This window comes from Protopterus annectens, chromosome 2.part0, assembly GCF_019279795.1.
Source record: "Protopterus annectens isolate FY-2018-M chromosome 2.part0, PAN1.0, whole genome shotgun sequence".
In the NCBI taxonomy this organism is placed as follows: domain Eukaryota; kingdom Metazoa; phylum Chordata; order Ceratodontiformes; family Protopteridae; genus Protopterus; species Protopterus annectens.
The window spans coordinates 1844845150-1844860746 of record NC_056728.1 but is presented as its reverse complement, the minus strand read 5'-3'; the positions used below and the strand labels follow the sequence as shown (position 1 = coordinate 1844860746).

Here is a 15597-nt window from a genome sequence, read left to right as displayed (position 1 = left end):
ACACGGAACAGCAACCCCCCAGGGAAAAAAATCGCTGCTACAAAAAAAAAAAAAAAAAACAATCCACAGACAAAATAATGTGGAGGGCTGTGCCCCCCCCCCCCCCCCATTTAAATATACCAACTCCGAGATCGCACCACAGTGGTGGAAACGGCAAAGTCCCGGCAATGGCCCACTGATTTTTTCCTGGGAAAAAAAAAATCACTGTTCCGGAGATCAACATTCTGTGATTTCGGTTTTTAGAGTTCAATGTAAGAGCGTTCGCTCGTTTTAACATTTGACTTTGTGATATAGACCCATCTTCCTGAGCTTTTGTGCTCTTCCTATTGTAAAGAGTACTGCAGTAGTGATATGGAAGGACATAGTACAGTTGCGTAAAATCTTCCCACTACAGTACGTCCTTTTCTTTACTGTTGCAGTATTCACTGCCTCCTTCCTACCTCTGATCCTTTTTCCTTGTGGTTGTACTTGTTACCTTCTACTATCCTTAGACTGAGGTTCCTAATGGGGCTTTTTCACTTCTGAGGATGGTATGGGAAGTATACGTATGATGTACAGCATACCGATTGCAACCTAAAGGCTTTTTATACAGACTGGATGTCAGGCTGCCCTAGACAGGGGATCCCTATTGTAAAGAATACTGCAACAGTGAAGAGAAGGCCATCTACTGTTATCCTAAGATTTTACACAACTGTACTTTGTCTCTCCTTCTTGCATAAGAGAGAAGGCTTTTATTCAAGAGTCTGCATGGAAACTAGTCCTAGCTAGGTCTTTCCTTTATAAACCATTTTGTGATTGTTCCAAAGTTCAGAATATTTCTCTTTTCATGACCTGTTACCTCTCATTCCCCATTGAAATTTTTTGATCACCTTTGATTTAAAAGATGCTTATCACATTCCTCTAGCACCAGATTTCAGACATTTCTTAAGGTTTTGTGAGTCTGGATCACTCTCAGTTCTTTGCATTACTCTTTAGTTTACCCAGTGCTCCAGGGATATTTACAAAGTGTCTAACGCCAGTGGCAGTTGAAGATTGCAAAGTATTCAAAGTTTTCCTTAATTAGACAACTTGCTTTATTCTGCAGAGTCTTTTTCAAAGTGTTGGGAATCTCTCAACTTGGTTGAGAGAGAATTTCCACAGATGTGGGGTTTCAGAAGAACATCCAGAAGTCTTGTTTGACTCTTCCTCACAATATTGTTGTACTGGTTTGTCTTCTAGAGATCTCATTTCAAGGAGTTTTTCTTCCACAGGAAAAAGATCTGTATAAGCTTGGGGAGCGGTGTCTGTATGTATAAAAATGTAGGGTCTTTGGAACAGAAAAGACAGACTAAAATGCATAAACATCAGAGAGATGTTGGGAGTCATAAATGCTGTCAACAGTGTCAATCATTTGTGGTCCCCAGGACCATTACAAGTGATTACAGACAACATAACAGTTATATGGTACATAAACAGTGGGAACCAGATCTTTCTCTGTCTGCAGAGTAACCATGGAAGCCTAGAATGTACCTTTTCAGCACAGTCTCACTCTGCAGGCATCTTGCGTCTCTTTGGAGAAAAATTGTGTAGCATACAAGCTGAGCAGGACCAGTGCAGACAAATGGAAACTGAATCAAGGGGGAGGGGGTCTTCCAGGAATTGATCCTTCTGTGGGAAACACCTAAGATGGATCTTTTACCTCCAGTTAGATCAATCATTTGGCAACATTCTGTTCCAGGACTCCATGTAAAAAGCTTGTAAAGCAGATGTTTTTTCTTTTGTTGGGTAAGAATGTTGTATGCATTTCCATCCTTTCTGCTAATCTCCAGGGTAATTCTGAAGATTTAGAAGGACTTTTCAAGAATGAGGGCAAAACGATCCTTCATACTTTAGACGTCCACATACATATCTGATATGTTGACAGAACTAAAACTTTTAGGAACCCTAATCAGTTGTTCGTTCTTGTGAAGGTTAGAAGAAAGGACGTGTGTCAAACCGACTATATTCAGATGTTTTTCTTGTGCTGTTCTTTTTGTTATACCTACCACAACAAGGTAATTCCAGGCAGGGTCAAGGCTTCACTTTACAAGGTTCTTGGCTTCATCTGTGGTTTTTGCAAGGAGTTGGATTCTACATGTGTTGTAGAAAAGGCAATCTTGTCCTCTGTACATACTATTACAAAGCAGTACAGACTAGATTCTTTCTCCAGATCTAGGACAGGCTTTGTTAGGACCAATCTCTAGGTGTTCCTACACCCTTATCCTCCCTCCTCCCAGTCAGTGTGTGCTGTGGTAGTCTTCCCAAATAGCTAAGGCTAGTGCAACAGTGATCAAATGAATGTAGTACAGTCGTGTAGGTAAAATTGCCATAGCAGTAATCTCAAGTCAATTTGGAAGGAGATGAAGTCCAAGGGGAAGTAGGCAAAGAAACCCCTTGGAGAGGCTTCAGAGCCATTAAGGCATTAAACAGGCCTTGAGTAACTGCCTGCCATTCCTACTGAGGATCCTTAGGGTATGCAGAAGTATGCTTAGACTTCTGCTTTTACTTGGTAGAGACGCCAGTTCTAACAAATACCAGAGGTTCCGACCCTTGATGAAATTCAGTAAGAGTACCCAGAAACTCTCCTGTGTAGGTAAAATTAGAACATTGCCAACTGATTGTTGTGACTGGAGGCAAAAAGATCAATTTTAGGTGTTACAGCTGGAAAAATTCCTGGAAGGCCGCCTCCTCACTTTAATCAGTTTCCATTTGTCTGTCCTGGTCCTGATCAGCTTTTATGCCACCCAGTTTTGCTCTAATGGGGATGTTTATTTTTATTTTCCTAGCACTGATCTTTTCTGGGCTCTAGCCTCCCTCTCAGTCGGTGTGAAAACTTTGAAGGCCTTTGCACCCAAACAACTTTTTGTTCAGCTCTGCGTAACGTGGTTAATGGTGTGGGCGTGTGGAGGGTGCCCTTAAACTTTGGAAACTGGTTAGAAGTTATATTCTTAGCAGGATATAGCTTGTATAGCTAAAACAGCAGTGATCATTCATTTGAACATATACTGTTGTGGTAAATTTAGTTATGCAACTGTACTTGACATGAGGTGTATTTAATGTGTTGACAAATTATTTTTTTTTCTGCAGAGCCACATGTACCATTAGTGAACCACTGCTTACACCTGGTTCCCTCATTGATACTGCTAAGTATCTTGAAAATCTTAAATACCATGTCTGGAAAAAGATGCTGACCATTATTAAAGCAGGTGAGGTCTTATTTCTTTTAGACTGATTTGTAAATACCCATTCATTCAGATGACATGATGTGCTATTCTGTTGACTAGTAAGTCAGTAAAACATCTGAGGTATTTTAGACTTCATTTATTGATGGGGAATTTCTAGTTGTAGTCAGTGGTGTGGAAGGTGGATCTAGAGTGTTCCATAGCAAAAGTGTTGCAGAGGTGATTAATTTAGTGCTACTCAGTTTTGTATCTTTACATAACTGTTGTTTTTATATCCTGTGCATTAGTCTTAGGCAGTCTATTTTTGTTGATCAAAATAGAATAGAATATCAGTGAGTGGTAGTTTTAACATCAAACTGGATGTCAGATTTCTAAGTATACATGTAACAGATTAAGTATTTTAAGGGCCCTTCCCTACCAGTTCCTCCTTCTTTTCTATAAGACGTATGTCAAGAACAGTGTTCTCTCCAGACTTTTTTTTTTTTTTTTTTTGGTAAATTCCAGTTTTCCTTCAGTCAGGTATGAGTGGGTACTTGTGTAGAATACAAATGAAATAAAAAAATGCACCCAACAAAGGGTCCAATAGGGTAAAATCCACTTTAATAGATGAAAAACACAGTACTGAATGCTTTCTTCTCTAACACACTGGGGACTTCATCAGAATACGTAAAATGTAATAATATATTATTTAGATTGTGTTTGTAGAAATTCTTTTGTTTTGACATTTTCATCTCTAAACAAAGGTTTCACAGAATATGAATCACTTAAAGGTTTGTTATTCATAGGAGGTTACTAGGCTAATGGCCCCAGAGCCTTTACAAGCCTAGCTGTGTTATAACCATATTCCCTAATTTACCATGTTAGATGGTCTATATTAGCAAATTGATGGTCAGCACAGACTGTCCCTGTCCATGAGTGACATAGGTGCCACTCCTAGGGTGAAATTATGATGTTCATCGTGCATACAGCTGCAGTAATCACAGATGGGTTTTCAGAATTCCAAAGTCGTCAGGGAGGCCAGAGTATATAAGACACCAGCTCCTGAATGTCTTCATTCACAATGCCGGCCTCCACTGCCAAGAATCCACTTCCTGCAGAAAGGGAATCCAGATCTTTAGAAAGGTGGGGAAAAAAGGTATATACCTCAGCCACCCTAGCCATGAGGGCCTTAAACTGTCAGTTTCATATGATTAAATATCAACAGTACCTGTTATCACAATTAAGGAACAAAATGTCTCAACCTGAACAACCAGATTTAAAAGAGTTACAGGATATGATGCATAGTGCAGAGCAAGTGGGTAACAATGTGGTTATGATGCCCTAGAGGCCTCCAGTAGAGTGGCTGCTACAGGATCAGTCAAACAAAATTTGCCTGATCATGTGAAAGCCAAACTTCTAGATGCTCCCTTACAAAAGGATGTACTATTTGGTACTAATGCTGAGGAGATGCTACGGAAAATGGAAGAAAAAGCCAAATCTATGCAAACTGTCAAAGCTTTAGAGGTCCAACCACAGCAGAAATTGGCCTTCAAAAAACTGGTCCTTTCCAGCCACTGACAAGCCCCAAAGAGGTAGATACAGATGCACAAGGGGCAGAGGGCAATCACAAGGATCATATAGAGGAAGACAATGGCAGACTCCAGCACCAAGAGGTGGTGAAGACAGTGCACAACAATACAGGAATGACTCCCTCATTTCCATGCCAAGCAGGTCTCAGCTGGCAGCACCTTTGGGAGAAACTAGCATTATTTGCAAGCAATTGGCATATTGTCACAACAGACAAATGGATTCTGGACATTATAAACAGAGGCTACAAATTTCAATTTCACACTCTTCCAAAAATGAGAGGCATGCCAAACCTGCCACAAAATCAAAGGGCAGAGGCACAACTGCAAATTTTAAAGCTCATAAACATGAGAGCTATTAACAAGGTCAAGGTTTTTATTCAAGACTTTTCTGGTACCAAGACCCATTTTGGACTTATCCATCCTAAACACATTTCAAAATTCAAGATGCTCACATTACAGCAACTTCTTCTCATGCTGGGCAAGGAGTTTTGGCTGGTAACATTGGACCTCAAGGAGGCATACCTGCATGTCCCAATCAGACAAAGCTGCAGAAGATACCTCAGATTTCTTGCAGGTTCAATCCACTATCAATTCTCTGCATTGCCAGTATTCACAAAGTGCCTGGCATCAGTGATTGCCTACTGCAGACTTATCTGGACTACTGCCTGATCCAAGCGGACAGCAAACACATACTTCTGGAACATCTGGCATATGTGACATGGTTGGGATATACAATCAACAAAGAGAAATCAAGGCTAACACCATCTCAGAAAATAACCTTCCTGGGTGCCAACTTGGACAAAAACACCCAGATGGCATATCTTACGCCAGAAAAGCAAGGAAAATCCTGCAGGCTGGGATTCATGGCATCTTGCATCCTTCTAATCCCATGTGCAAAGCTGCATATGAGGAAACTTCAATGGTACCTAAAAAATCTATGGTCTCAACACAGTCACAGTTTGGAAACAATTATACCAATAATTCCATGTTTGCAAAAGGAATTTCTATGGTGGGCCCAAGCATGTCAAGTAAACACAGGCCTTCCATTCTGCAAGCCTCAAGCAAAACAAGTCATAACCACAGGCGCCTCAGATTGGTGCATTCAGGGCAGATGGTCCCTAAAGGAAAAGCACCTTCACATCAATCAAAGAGAAATGCTGGCAGTAATAAATGCAATTACAGCTTTCAAGGACTTCCTGCATCCAGGACAATTACTGATAAAAACAGACAACACCACAGTAATGTGGTACATAAACAAACAAGGAGGAACACATTCTTGTGCAGACTAGCCATGACTCTTTGGAACTTGGCTCTGGAAAGAAACTTCAAGCACAGTACTTGCCAGGATTGGAAAACACACTGGCAGACAATCTAAGCAGAAATATGACAGATCCACACGAATGGAAGTTACATCCTCAGGTGTTTACAGAAATAATCCAAGCGTTGGGGAGGCTAGACATAGATCTATTTGCCTCCCACAGGAATCATCAATTGGAAAAGTTTTGTTCAAGGACCTTTCATCCAATTTTCATTCAGTTGGACAGCATGGACAGTTTACGCATTCCCACCTCTGCCTCTTCTGCCCAAGGTGCTTTTGAAAGCAAGAACAGACAAACCGAGGATGATACTGATTGCTCCAGATTGGCCAAGGCAACACTGGTATCCACTCCTGAGGAGCCTAACACATACTCCTCCCTGGTCCCTGCCTGTAATGCCTCTTCTGCTGACTCAGCACAGCTACAAAACTGTTCACAGTCAGCTGAAAACACTCAATCTTGCTGCATGGAAAATTCCATAACACCACAACAGAACCTACTCTCCAAGGAGGTGCAGGATGTCATTTTGGAGGCCAGAAGGCCATCTACTAGAAAAAATGGAAGCGGTTTTGCTCTTGGAATGAGAAAAGAGACCAGGACCCTAGAAAACTGAACTTGCCTCCGGTATTACAGTATCTAGCTGAGCTGCTGAACAGTGGACTTTCCTTCTCCTCCATAAAAATACATGCCTTAGCCATTTCTGCAGAATTCAACACGGATCCCCCTTTATTTTCTCACCCACTGTTACGACAGTTCCTCAGAGGGGCTAAGAATATAAGACCTCCAAGGAAGCAACCAATACCAGCCTGGGACCTTAATTATGTACTAGAAAAATTAACATTGCCGCCTTTTGAACCAGCTGCCTCAACAGATTTGCAATATTTGTCCTGGAAAACAGCCTTCCTTAGGGTTTCTGAACTACAGGCCCTCATGGCGGTGCAGCCCTTTCTCATTTTCCATCAGGACAGGGTTTCCCTTCGTACCAACCCATCATTTATGCCAAAAGTGGTATCCAGGGTGGCCTTAAATAAAGCCATACACCTGCCTACCTTTTATCCCAATCCTCAAAACAAAGGGGAAAGGCTGCTACACTCTTTAGACATCTATAGGCAGCCAGAACAAAGTCCTTCAGGAAATCAGAACAACTTTTTGTGTCCTTTGCTGTAGGGGCTCAAGGGAAACCAGTTACAAAACAGACTATTTCCAAGTGGATTGGCCACTGCATACGGTTTTGTTATTCCCATCATGGGAAATATGTTCCTACAGGTATCAGATCACACTCCACCAGGGCTACAGCTACTAATACAGCCTTCCTCAGAGGAGTTCCTATCAAAGATATTCTGGAGGAAGCCACTTGGAGTTCTGTTCATACCTTCACAAAACACTACCACCTGCCTTTATATTCCAGAACAAGAGCAGGCTTTGCCACTGCCGTTTTGCAGGGCATTCTGGCTCAACCCAGTTCCTTCTAGTACCTACCACCCTATGCATAGCTTTGGGACTCTACCCATCTGTGATTACTGTAGCTGTATGCACGATGAACATAGTACAGTTTTCCTTCCCCACTTGGTAAAGGCATGGGGCCTAACAACCTCTTCATACTACCTTACTGGGTTATCCTGCTATGTTTTATTTGCTTGCTTCCACTGATTTTGGTTTATATTGCATTGCTTGTATATGCAGATAAGCATTATTTATGTATTGCCTTCCTTTTGGGGGCACCTGACATCTGGGGCAAGAAAGGATGCTTCTGACGGCTGAAAACCCTACCCATCTGTGATTACTGCAGCTGTATTAGCACTCTAACATCTACATTTATGGTAGGTACAAAACTGTACTGTCTCCCATCCAAGTTTTGCTTAAATAGTGTCATGAAGAAGCTTTCACATGAATTGGGAGTCTCTCCAGCATGTCCTGTTAATGTTGGATGTTTTTTGTGATTTTTTTTTTTTTTTTTTGTGGACTACTACCTTGTACAACAGGGGGGCATCCTCTCCCTGTGCCTGGCCTAGCCCAATTGTAGGAATGTTTCCATGTCTTGAGGATTCTACATTGTAATTTTTTCCAGTCCTGGCACCAGTGCGCTTACCAGCACTGGGCACTTTTTTATCCTGGGTCTTGTGCACCTAGCTATCTTTTTTATTTTTTTAACCCACTTCTGTCCATGATATATGCTATATAAAATACAGTCTATAGATCAATGCTATAACTCCTCTGTACTCGACCCTCATCGGATCACTAACAAAGTACATTAGCTCACCAGATCCCTGCTGCAACTGGAGAGACCAGAAAGGCTTCTCACCAGGAAAATACAAGGCCTTCAAAACATGACCTATGTGGATAGACTGAAAGCCCTGTCACTGTATTCTGCATCTTATAGGCTGTTGAGAGGTGACTTGTGCCTCTCCTACACAACAGTCTCTGACCCTGCCCTAATGGAAATGCTACACATCCACAAGTCAAATGGGACAAGAACTTAATCTAGCCCGTGACATTAACAGTTTTAACTTGTGAATTTTATAAGGTATATATTTATATGTTTGTAAAGAAGTGTGTATTTAAAAAAAATGTGATGTAACCAATCAGCAGGGGGCATTGTTGCATAAATGGAGCTGCGTGAGATTGTAAGTTATCCTTGAAGGCGAAGTGCCGAGGTACCAGATGTATAAATAAAGTGAATTCAGTTGTAAACTTTGCGTGGCTCTTGTTTTTTGTTTTGTGTAGTGTTATTTTGGATGTTTGTTTTAATAATTACTACGGTGCCTCAGGAAACCCATGTCATCAGGCTGTCCATTTTGGCATGATTATACCTTAATTACTAGTGGAGCCAGTTGGACCAGGTTTTGCTCTAGGATTAACCAAGGGGTCTATTTTGAAGTAGGCTAGGGTTAAAAAAATGCAACAACACTTCTCAGTGCACAGCTGAGTTGCTCGCAGTGCAGCAGGGTAGTTTTTGAGTGTTCACTAGCAGATATCTAGGGAAAATTGTCTTTCTAGGCATTTGTGTTTATACAGCACAGTGCTAAACTCTGTTGTGCAGTGCACAACTATGTGCAGATGTGAGGCTTAAATACAGGCCAAGTTAAACAGTTTTAACACAAGCTAACCAATAGGAAAGCCCAAAACTGAGCCTTTTTCCAGCAGTCCCCAACTCAGATTGGTCCTAGGCTACACATTTCTGTCACAAGGATGCAGGAGGGCCTTCTTTAATGTAAGATGGCTAGTTTTACTGCTTAAGTGATACCAAACAGTCTAGATTCGACAAGTCTGAATCTAGCCTATACTAAATAAGGCAGAGAGGTGTTACAAAATTCAAAGTGCAGAATAAATCACAACAGCAAAAAGCAGCAAAAGTGAAGCGGCAATTAAGTTGCATACAGTTCACAAAGTGCAATGCAGGCATACTTAACTTTTCAGTTGAAATCAGTAGATTCCTTGGATTTCTGTTCAGATGCACTCAAGATCTCTGGCTAAAGTAGCCAAACTGAGCAGCTCCAGTACAAACCCGCACTCACAAAAGCGAAGATTAAGTACAGGCGAAGCTAAACAGTTGTAACACAAGCTAACCAATAGGAAAGCCCAAAACTGAGCCTTTTTCCAGAAGTTCCCAAATCAGATGGGTCCTGGGCTACACACTTCTGCCCCAAGGGTATAGGAGAGACTTTTTAGTGTAAGATGGCTGGTTTTAGTGCTCATGTGATACCAAACAGTCTAGGTTCAGCAAGTCTGAATCTAGCCAGAGCGGTATAAGGCAGAGGTATTACAAAATTCAAAGTGTAGAATAATAGTCACAACAGAAAAAACAGCAGAAATGAAGCAGCAATTAAGTTAAATGCAGTTCACAAAGTGCAGTGCAGGTATAAAATATTTCAGTTGAAATCAGTGAATGCTTTGGATTTCTGTTAAGGTGCACTCAAAATCTCTGGCTAGAGTCACCAAATTCTGAACACCTGCGGTAAACTGAGCTATGCACATAATGTTTTCATACTTTCATTGAATTTCACATTATACATATTACTTTCTTGCTGAAACTGTAGAGCTTTTCTCCATGGACCTCCACTGAAAATGGTCCTTTGCTCAGCTGGACTATCCTGGTTAATAAATGGAATAAACAAATTAATTCCCTTATTATTTTTTTCACAGCTGAATTAATATTGTTGTCACCTATAGTCTTGGAGCTGTTAACTTTTATCTTGGATATCTTTCTGTATCACTGTTGCAGTATTTTCTTCACAGAAGGGATCTTCTGCTAAGGATAGCCCAGTGTCTGGCCAGTATACCAAAGCATTTAGATCTTGCATGCACCTTGTGTCACACATATACTTCCTGTGCAGGATGTAGGGAATAAAGGTGACATACAGACACTGTCACCCAGAACTTCTGTGACTGAAGTCCGAATACCATAATCACTAGTTGGTCTGAATGCACTTTGCTGTGTTGAATACCTGGCTGTCAGATAAGTGCCCTGTTGTGGTCTCTTTTCCTTTTCTTTTGTTTTTGTTCTTTTTTGGTTACCTAGAGTTCGTTATCCAGGAAGGGAAAATGTCAATATGGGAGGCATATTCCCCATAAGGATCATAATGAACAGCGTCTTATTTTTTTTTCCCCCTTTGGGTGCTTCCCACGACCATACGTCCTGTAGCATTTGTGCCTAAGTCTCTTAGATGCCAGTTGCCTTCCCTGGCCATTTATCTCGAAAACCAGAGGCTTGAACTCTTAGCCCAGGGTAGCATAGCAGAATCTTTTAACCCTGAGGTACCATTAGGTAAGAAGAAGGCCAAGAAATCTCAGCCAGATTCTTTGGCTGTCCAGCCTTCACTAGATGTTTCTCTAGAAGAAGGTGATAGCTCTGTAGGCTGTCCAGTGTCGGATTCCTCTGCCAAGACACAGTCTGAGGCCAGTATGGATCGATCCTTTCACATGGCGTCTGAGGCTTTGCAAGCATCTGCTGTGGACATTGTGAGGGAACCAAGGTTGATTATGTCAGATGGCCCTACAGGGATTCCACAGATTCTGGTCAGGTAAGACACTCTGGGTACTCTTACTGAATCTCATCAAGGGTCGTAGCCTCCAGTGTTTGTTGGGACTGACTTCCACATCAAAAAAAAACAGAAGTCTAAGCAAATTTCTACATGCCCTAAGGATCCTCCGTGGAAATGGCAGACATTTACTCACAACCTGTTTAATGCCTTAATGGCCCTGAAGCCTCCCCAAGGGGTTTCTGTGCCAACTCCCCCTTGGACTTCATCTCCTTCCAAATGGACTTGGGAACCAGATTCCTCAGATGAGGATTCAGAATTTGATGATGGGTTCTTGTCTTAATCTTCCCAGATGCCTATGCCTGTGGCTTATCGTTCTGATGAAGAAGAGTCCATTAGTCCTGAGCCTCCTTTTGAGGAATTGTCTTTTGGCGACACTATAGCTAGACTGCTAGAATACTTTAAGTGGGATTCTTCTCAAGTGTCTGATATCCAGAAAACGGTATTATGAGCTGCTTCAGGTGGACACTCCTAAACCTTCTGCAGTACTTGCTGTGTTGGTTGCCTTGTTAGACACCTTTGTATCTCCTCCTTAATCTCTCCTGTTCTCAGCCTCCTGCTCCAAAGAAACCTGACTGGTTCTGTAAGGTTTCTGAGGATTGTCTATTCTTACTTGTGTCCTCCTGCTGACCCTGCTATGGTATCAATTTCCTCTGACAAGCCTTCTAAGCTTTTGCCCTCTTCCGAGCGCCTGCCTTCAGATAAAGAAATTAGGGCAATGGAGAGAATTGGTAAGAAGGTGTATGCTGCTTCTGCTTTGGCCTTTCAAGCCATCATTTACCAGACCCACATGACTAGATTTGCTCTGGCCTTGATTACCCAGGCTTGCAGGTTATTAACGACCACTCTGATTCTGAAGAAAAATCTCCTCTATCTGTTTTGGGTTCTACCCGTCAGGTGGCTCATTACTCTGTCAAGTGTAGCTGTGATCCTGGTGATGCCTGATCTTCTTCGAGTTTCACTTTTGCAGTCATTACACTTGGGTTATCCTGCTGGCAGGCTACCCTCAGTTGGCCTGAATTCCAAAGTCTAGGTCTGGTGTCGGTTGCTGTCTCCTCTTCCCTGACTTCAGTGCACCAGGGATATAAAAGATGCAGCCGACGCCATTTTATTCAGTCTTTCTTGCCGCGCGGTGCCTGAAGCAGAAGCAGTTCGCAAGTGCCGGTCGGCCGACTCCTGAGGTTTTCGTGTTCGAATTTCAGATCCGATGTCTTCATTAAAAGCTAAGTACCCCATTGGGGAAAACTTTTTTCTTGCTCCAGACCGATGTCAGAAAAAGTTAATAATTGTATTTCTTGTGGGAAGAAATACCTCATAAGGACTTTCATTCTTACTGTGTATTCCTTGCCTAGGCCCTGACCACGACGTTGCTAGTTGTCGGTTTTGTGCTAGATTTAACCAGTGCACTATTAAGTGTCGGTACGATTTTGCATTTCACTATTTTGGCAGAAGATTTAATTACACGATGCCGTCGGATAGCCATCCAACTACCGGAATTCACAAGAAACGCAAAGAAAAAGAAAAGGACAGGCATCCGAGGTCTAAAACCGACGACGAGGCTTCCTCTAAGCAAGTCGCCGGTTCTCAGTGAGTCGCTTTTGCAGCCCCTGACGCCCGCTACTTTGGACCCGCAGGCCGCTACAGACTCCCACGTGGAGTCGCCTAGGCCGCTGGAAGCTCAAAGTATTGGACCTTCGGGAGACTATTCCCTAAGATGGGTCCAGAGCCACTGAGCAGGCATCTGCTTCTGAGGGTGTTTTCAGACCTACTCACTTATACATTAAAGCGACTCCAGCTACAAAGGCAAAGACTAAAGCACCTTTAAAGACAAAGAAACAAGTACAACAGCCTCATGGTCAGGCCTCCATGCCCAAAAAAACAGATGCTTAAAATGGCCGAAGACTTAATTATACTTTGATCAGGGGTTCCCATCCCCCTCCTGATAAGAGGCCTAGGCAAGAGACAGAATATGAATCTTCAGATCAGGTTTCCATTTCATCTGATTCCTCTTCTGATCAGGAATACTCTCTTCCTCCCTATGAGGATTCTGATGCTGAAGAACTTATCCTTTCAGCCTCCCCTCCTGGGGATTACTCTTTTGGGGAAACCTTGCATACCATGAGGGAACATTTCCACTGGGAGAGCCAAGATTATTCAGAATCTAAGAAAAGACTTGGAGACTTCCTTTTACTCCCACAACACAGCCCCCTAGCTATTCTACCTGTTAGACATTGTAGATTATGTATTTTCAGAGTCCAGTCGGACCCCTGACCCCTGACTCCTTACCTCCAGCTCCTGTTAAGCCAGACAGGTACTATAGGGTTCCTGACTCTCATAAATTCCTTTTCAAAAACCCTGCTGCTGACCCAGAAACCATCTCTCAGGGTCCCAAAGGGGTCAAGGCATCCACTGCTAAAATCCCTACCCCCTCTGACAGGGATTCTAGGGCATTGGACAGATTGGGGAAGAAGATTTACACCTCTGCTACCTTGGCTGTAAGGGCTTTAAATTGTCAGTTTCATATGCTCAAATATCAGCAATATATTATGTCACTGCTTAAACAGAAAATGTTGATAAATTCTGAATGTGCAGAAAACAAAGAAATGCAGGATTTATTGCATGCAGCTGAACAAGTTGGAAAGCATACTTTGCAATGTGGTTTTGATTCTTTGGAGGCCTCCTGCAGGGACGCTGTTACGGGTTCTGTCATCAGGAGGCATGCTTAGTTAAAGGAACAAAGTCTGCCTGACCATGTCAAAGCAAAATTATTAGATGCTCCATTACAGCATGATACCTTGTTTGGTGTTAAAGCAGAGGAAGTTTTAAAGAAAATGGAGGACAAAGCTAAATCTATGCAAACTGTTAAGGATTTCTTACAGGTGCAGCCTCCAAGATTTAGCAGACACTGGCCTACAAAGAATTGGCCCATTCCAGTGTCAGACAAACCACAAAGGGACAGATACAGATGCCCAAGAGGCAGATCCCAGCCCCAAGGTCCATACAGATCTAAACAATGGGGTGCTTCTACCTCCAAAAGTGGAGAAGACCAATCACAGCCATACAGGAAGCAGTCCCAATGACTTCCCCTTGCCTGCACCAAGCACTTATCTTCTGGCAGCACCTTTAGGGGGAAAACTAGCACTTTTTTCTCAAAATTGGCACTTAATAACCCAGGACAAATGGGTCCTAGACATAGTGTCACAAGGCTACAAGTTTCACTTCCATACCCTGCCAAGGACAAATGGTTGGCAAGACCTGCCAAAACACCAATGGGCAGAGGCACAAAAACAAGTCTCATCCCTCAAAGACATGAGGACCATTCAACAAGTGCCAGAGCAAGAGCAGGGACAAGGATTTTATTCAAGACTGTTCTTGGTACCAAGAAAGGACAAGACCTGGAGACCAGTACTGGACAAATCTATTCTAAACACATTTTTGGATATACCAAAATTCAAAATGTTGACTCTACAGCAGCTTCTACCCATGCTGGGCAAGAAGGCTTGGCTTGTGACTTTAGACCTAAAAGAGGCATACCTGCATGTCCCAATCAGACAAACACGCAGAAGATACCTCAGATTCAAAGCTGGCTCAATGCACTACCAATTCTCTGCACTGCCCTTTGGCTTATCTACTGTGCCCAGGGTCTTCACAAAGTGCCTGGCACCAGTAATTGCATTCTGCAGATAAAGAGGAATACAAATATATCCTTACTTGGACGACTGCCTCATTCAAGCAGAGAACAAGGACATTCTATTACAGCATCTGGCATTTGTGAAGACTTTTCTAACAGGCCTAGGGTACACAGTCAATGAAAAGAAATCAAAACTAGTACCCTCTCAAGAGATAATATTCCTGGGTGCAAGCTTAAATACAACTGCCCAGATGGCATATCTCACGCCAGACAAACAAAGGCAACTGACTACATATTTCAAACTGTTGGCAACAAAGGCCCAGTTATTTGCAAGAAAAATTCTGCAGACTTTGGGCTTTGTGGCATCCTGCATTCTACTAATTCCATATGCGAGACTGCATATGAGGAAACTTCAATGGTACCTAAAAAGTGTTTGGGCTCAACATTACAACAGCCTGGAAACAATAATTACCCTCATTCCCTGCCTGCAACGTGAGTTTTGATGGTGGGCGAAGGCTTGTCACCAAAACAAGGGACAGCCATTCACTTTACCCCCAGCCAGGCAGACATTAACAACCGATGCATCAGATTATGCCTGGGGAGCCCACATGGCAAGAAGATGTATTCAAGGCACATAGTCCGCAAACCAAATGCATCTACATATCAATCAAAAGGAGATGCTGGCTGTTCAGAATGCCCTGACAGCCTTCAAGGACCTACTTCATCCGGGACAACTACTGATAAAGACAGACAACACCACAGTCATGTGGTATATAAACAAGCAGGGAGGCACTCATTCTTACCCCATTTGCAGACTAGCCATGACTTTGTGGGACACAGCAT

At 42.6% G+C, this 15597-nt stretch overlaps 1 protein-coding gene across 5 annotated transcripts in view; it reads left to right on the top strand.

The window, feature by feature from the left end:
* Positions 1–15597, top strand: part of LOC122793658 (zinc-binding protein A33-like) — a 990434-nt gene that overhangs the window by 898381 nt on the left and 76456 nt on the right. For all 5 annotated transcript variants that reach the window (XM_044061879.1, XM_044061880.1, XM_044061882.1 and 2 more), the window contains one exon: positions 3106–3224. In XM_044061879.1, the coding sequence (XP_043917814.1) occupies positions 3106–3224 (119 nt within the window). The remainder of the gene's footprint in view (positions 1–3105; positions 3225–15597) is intronic.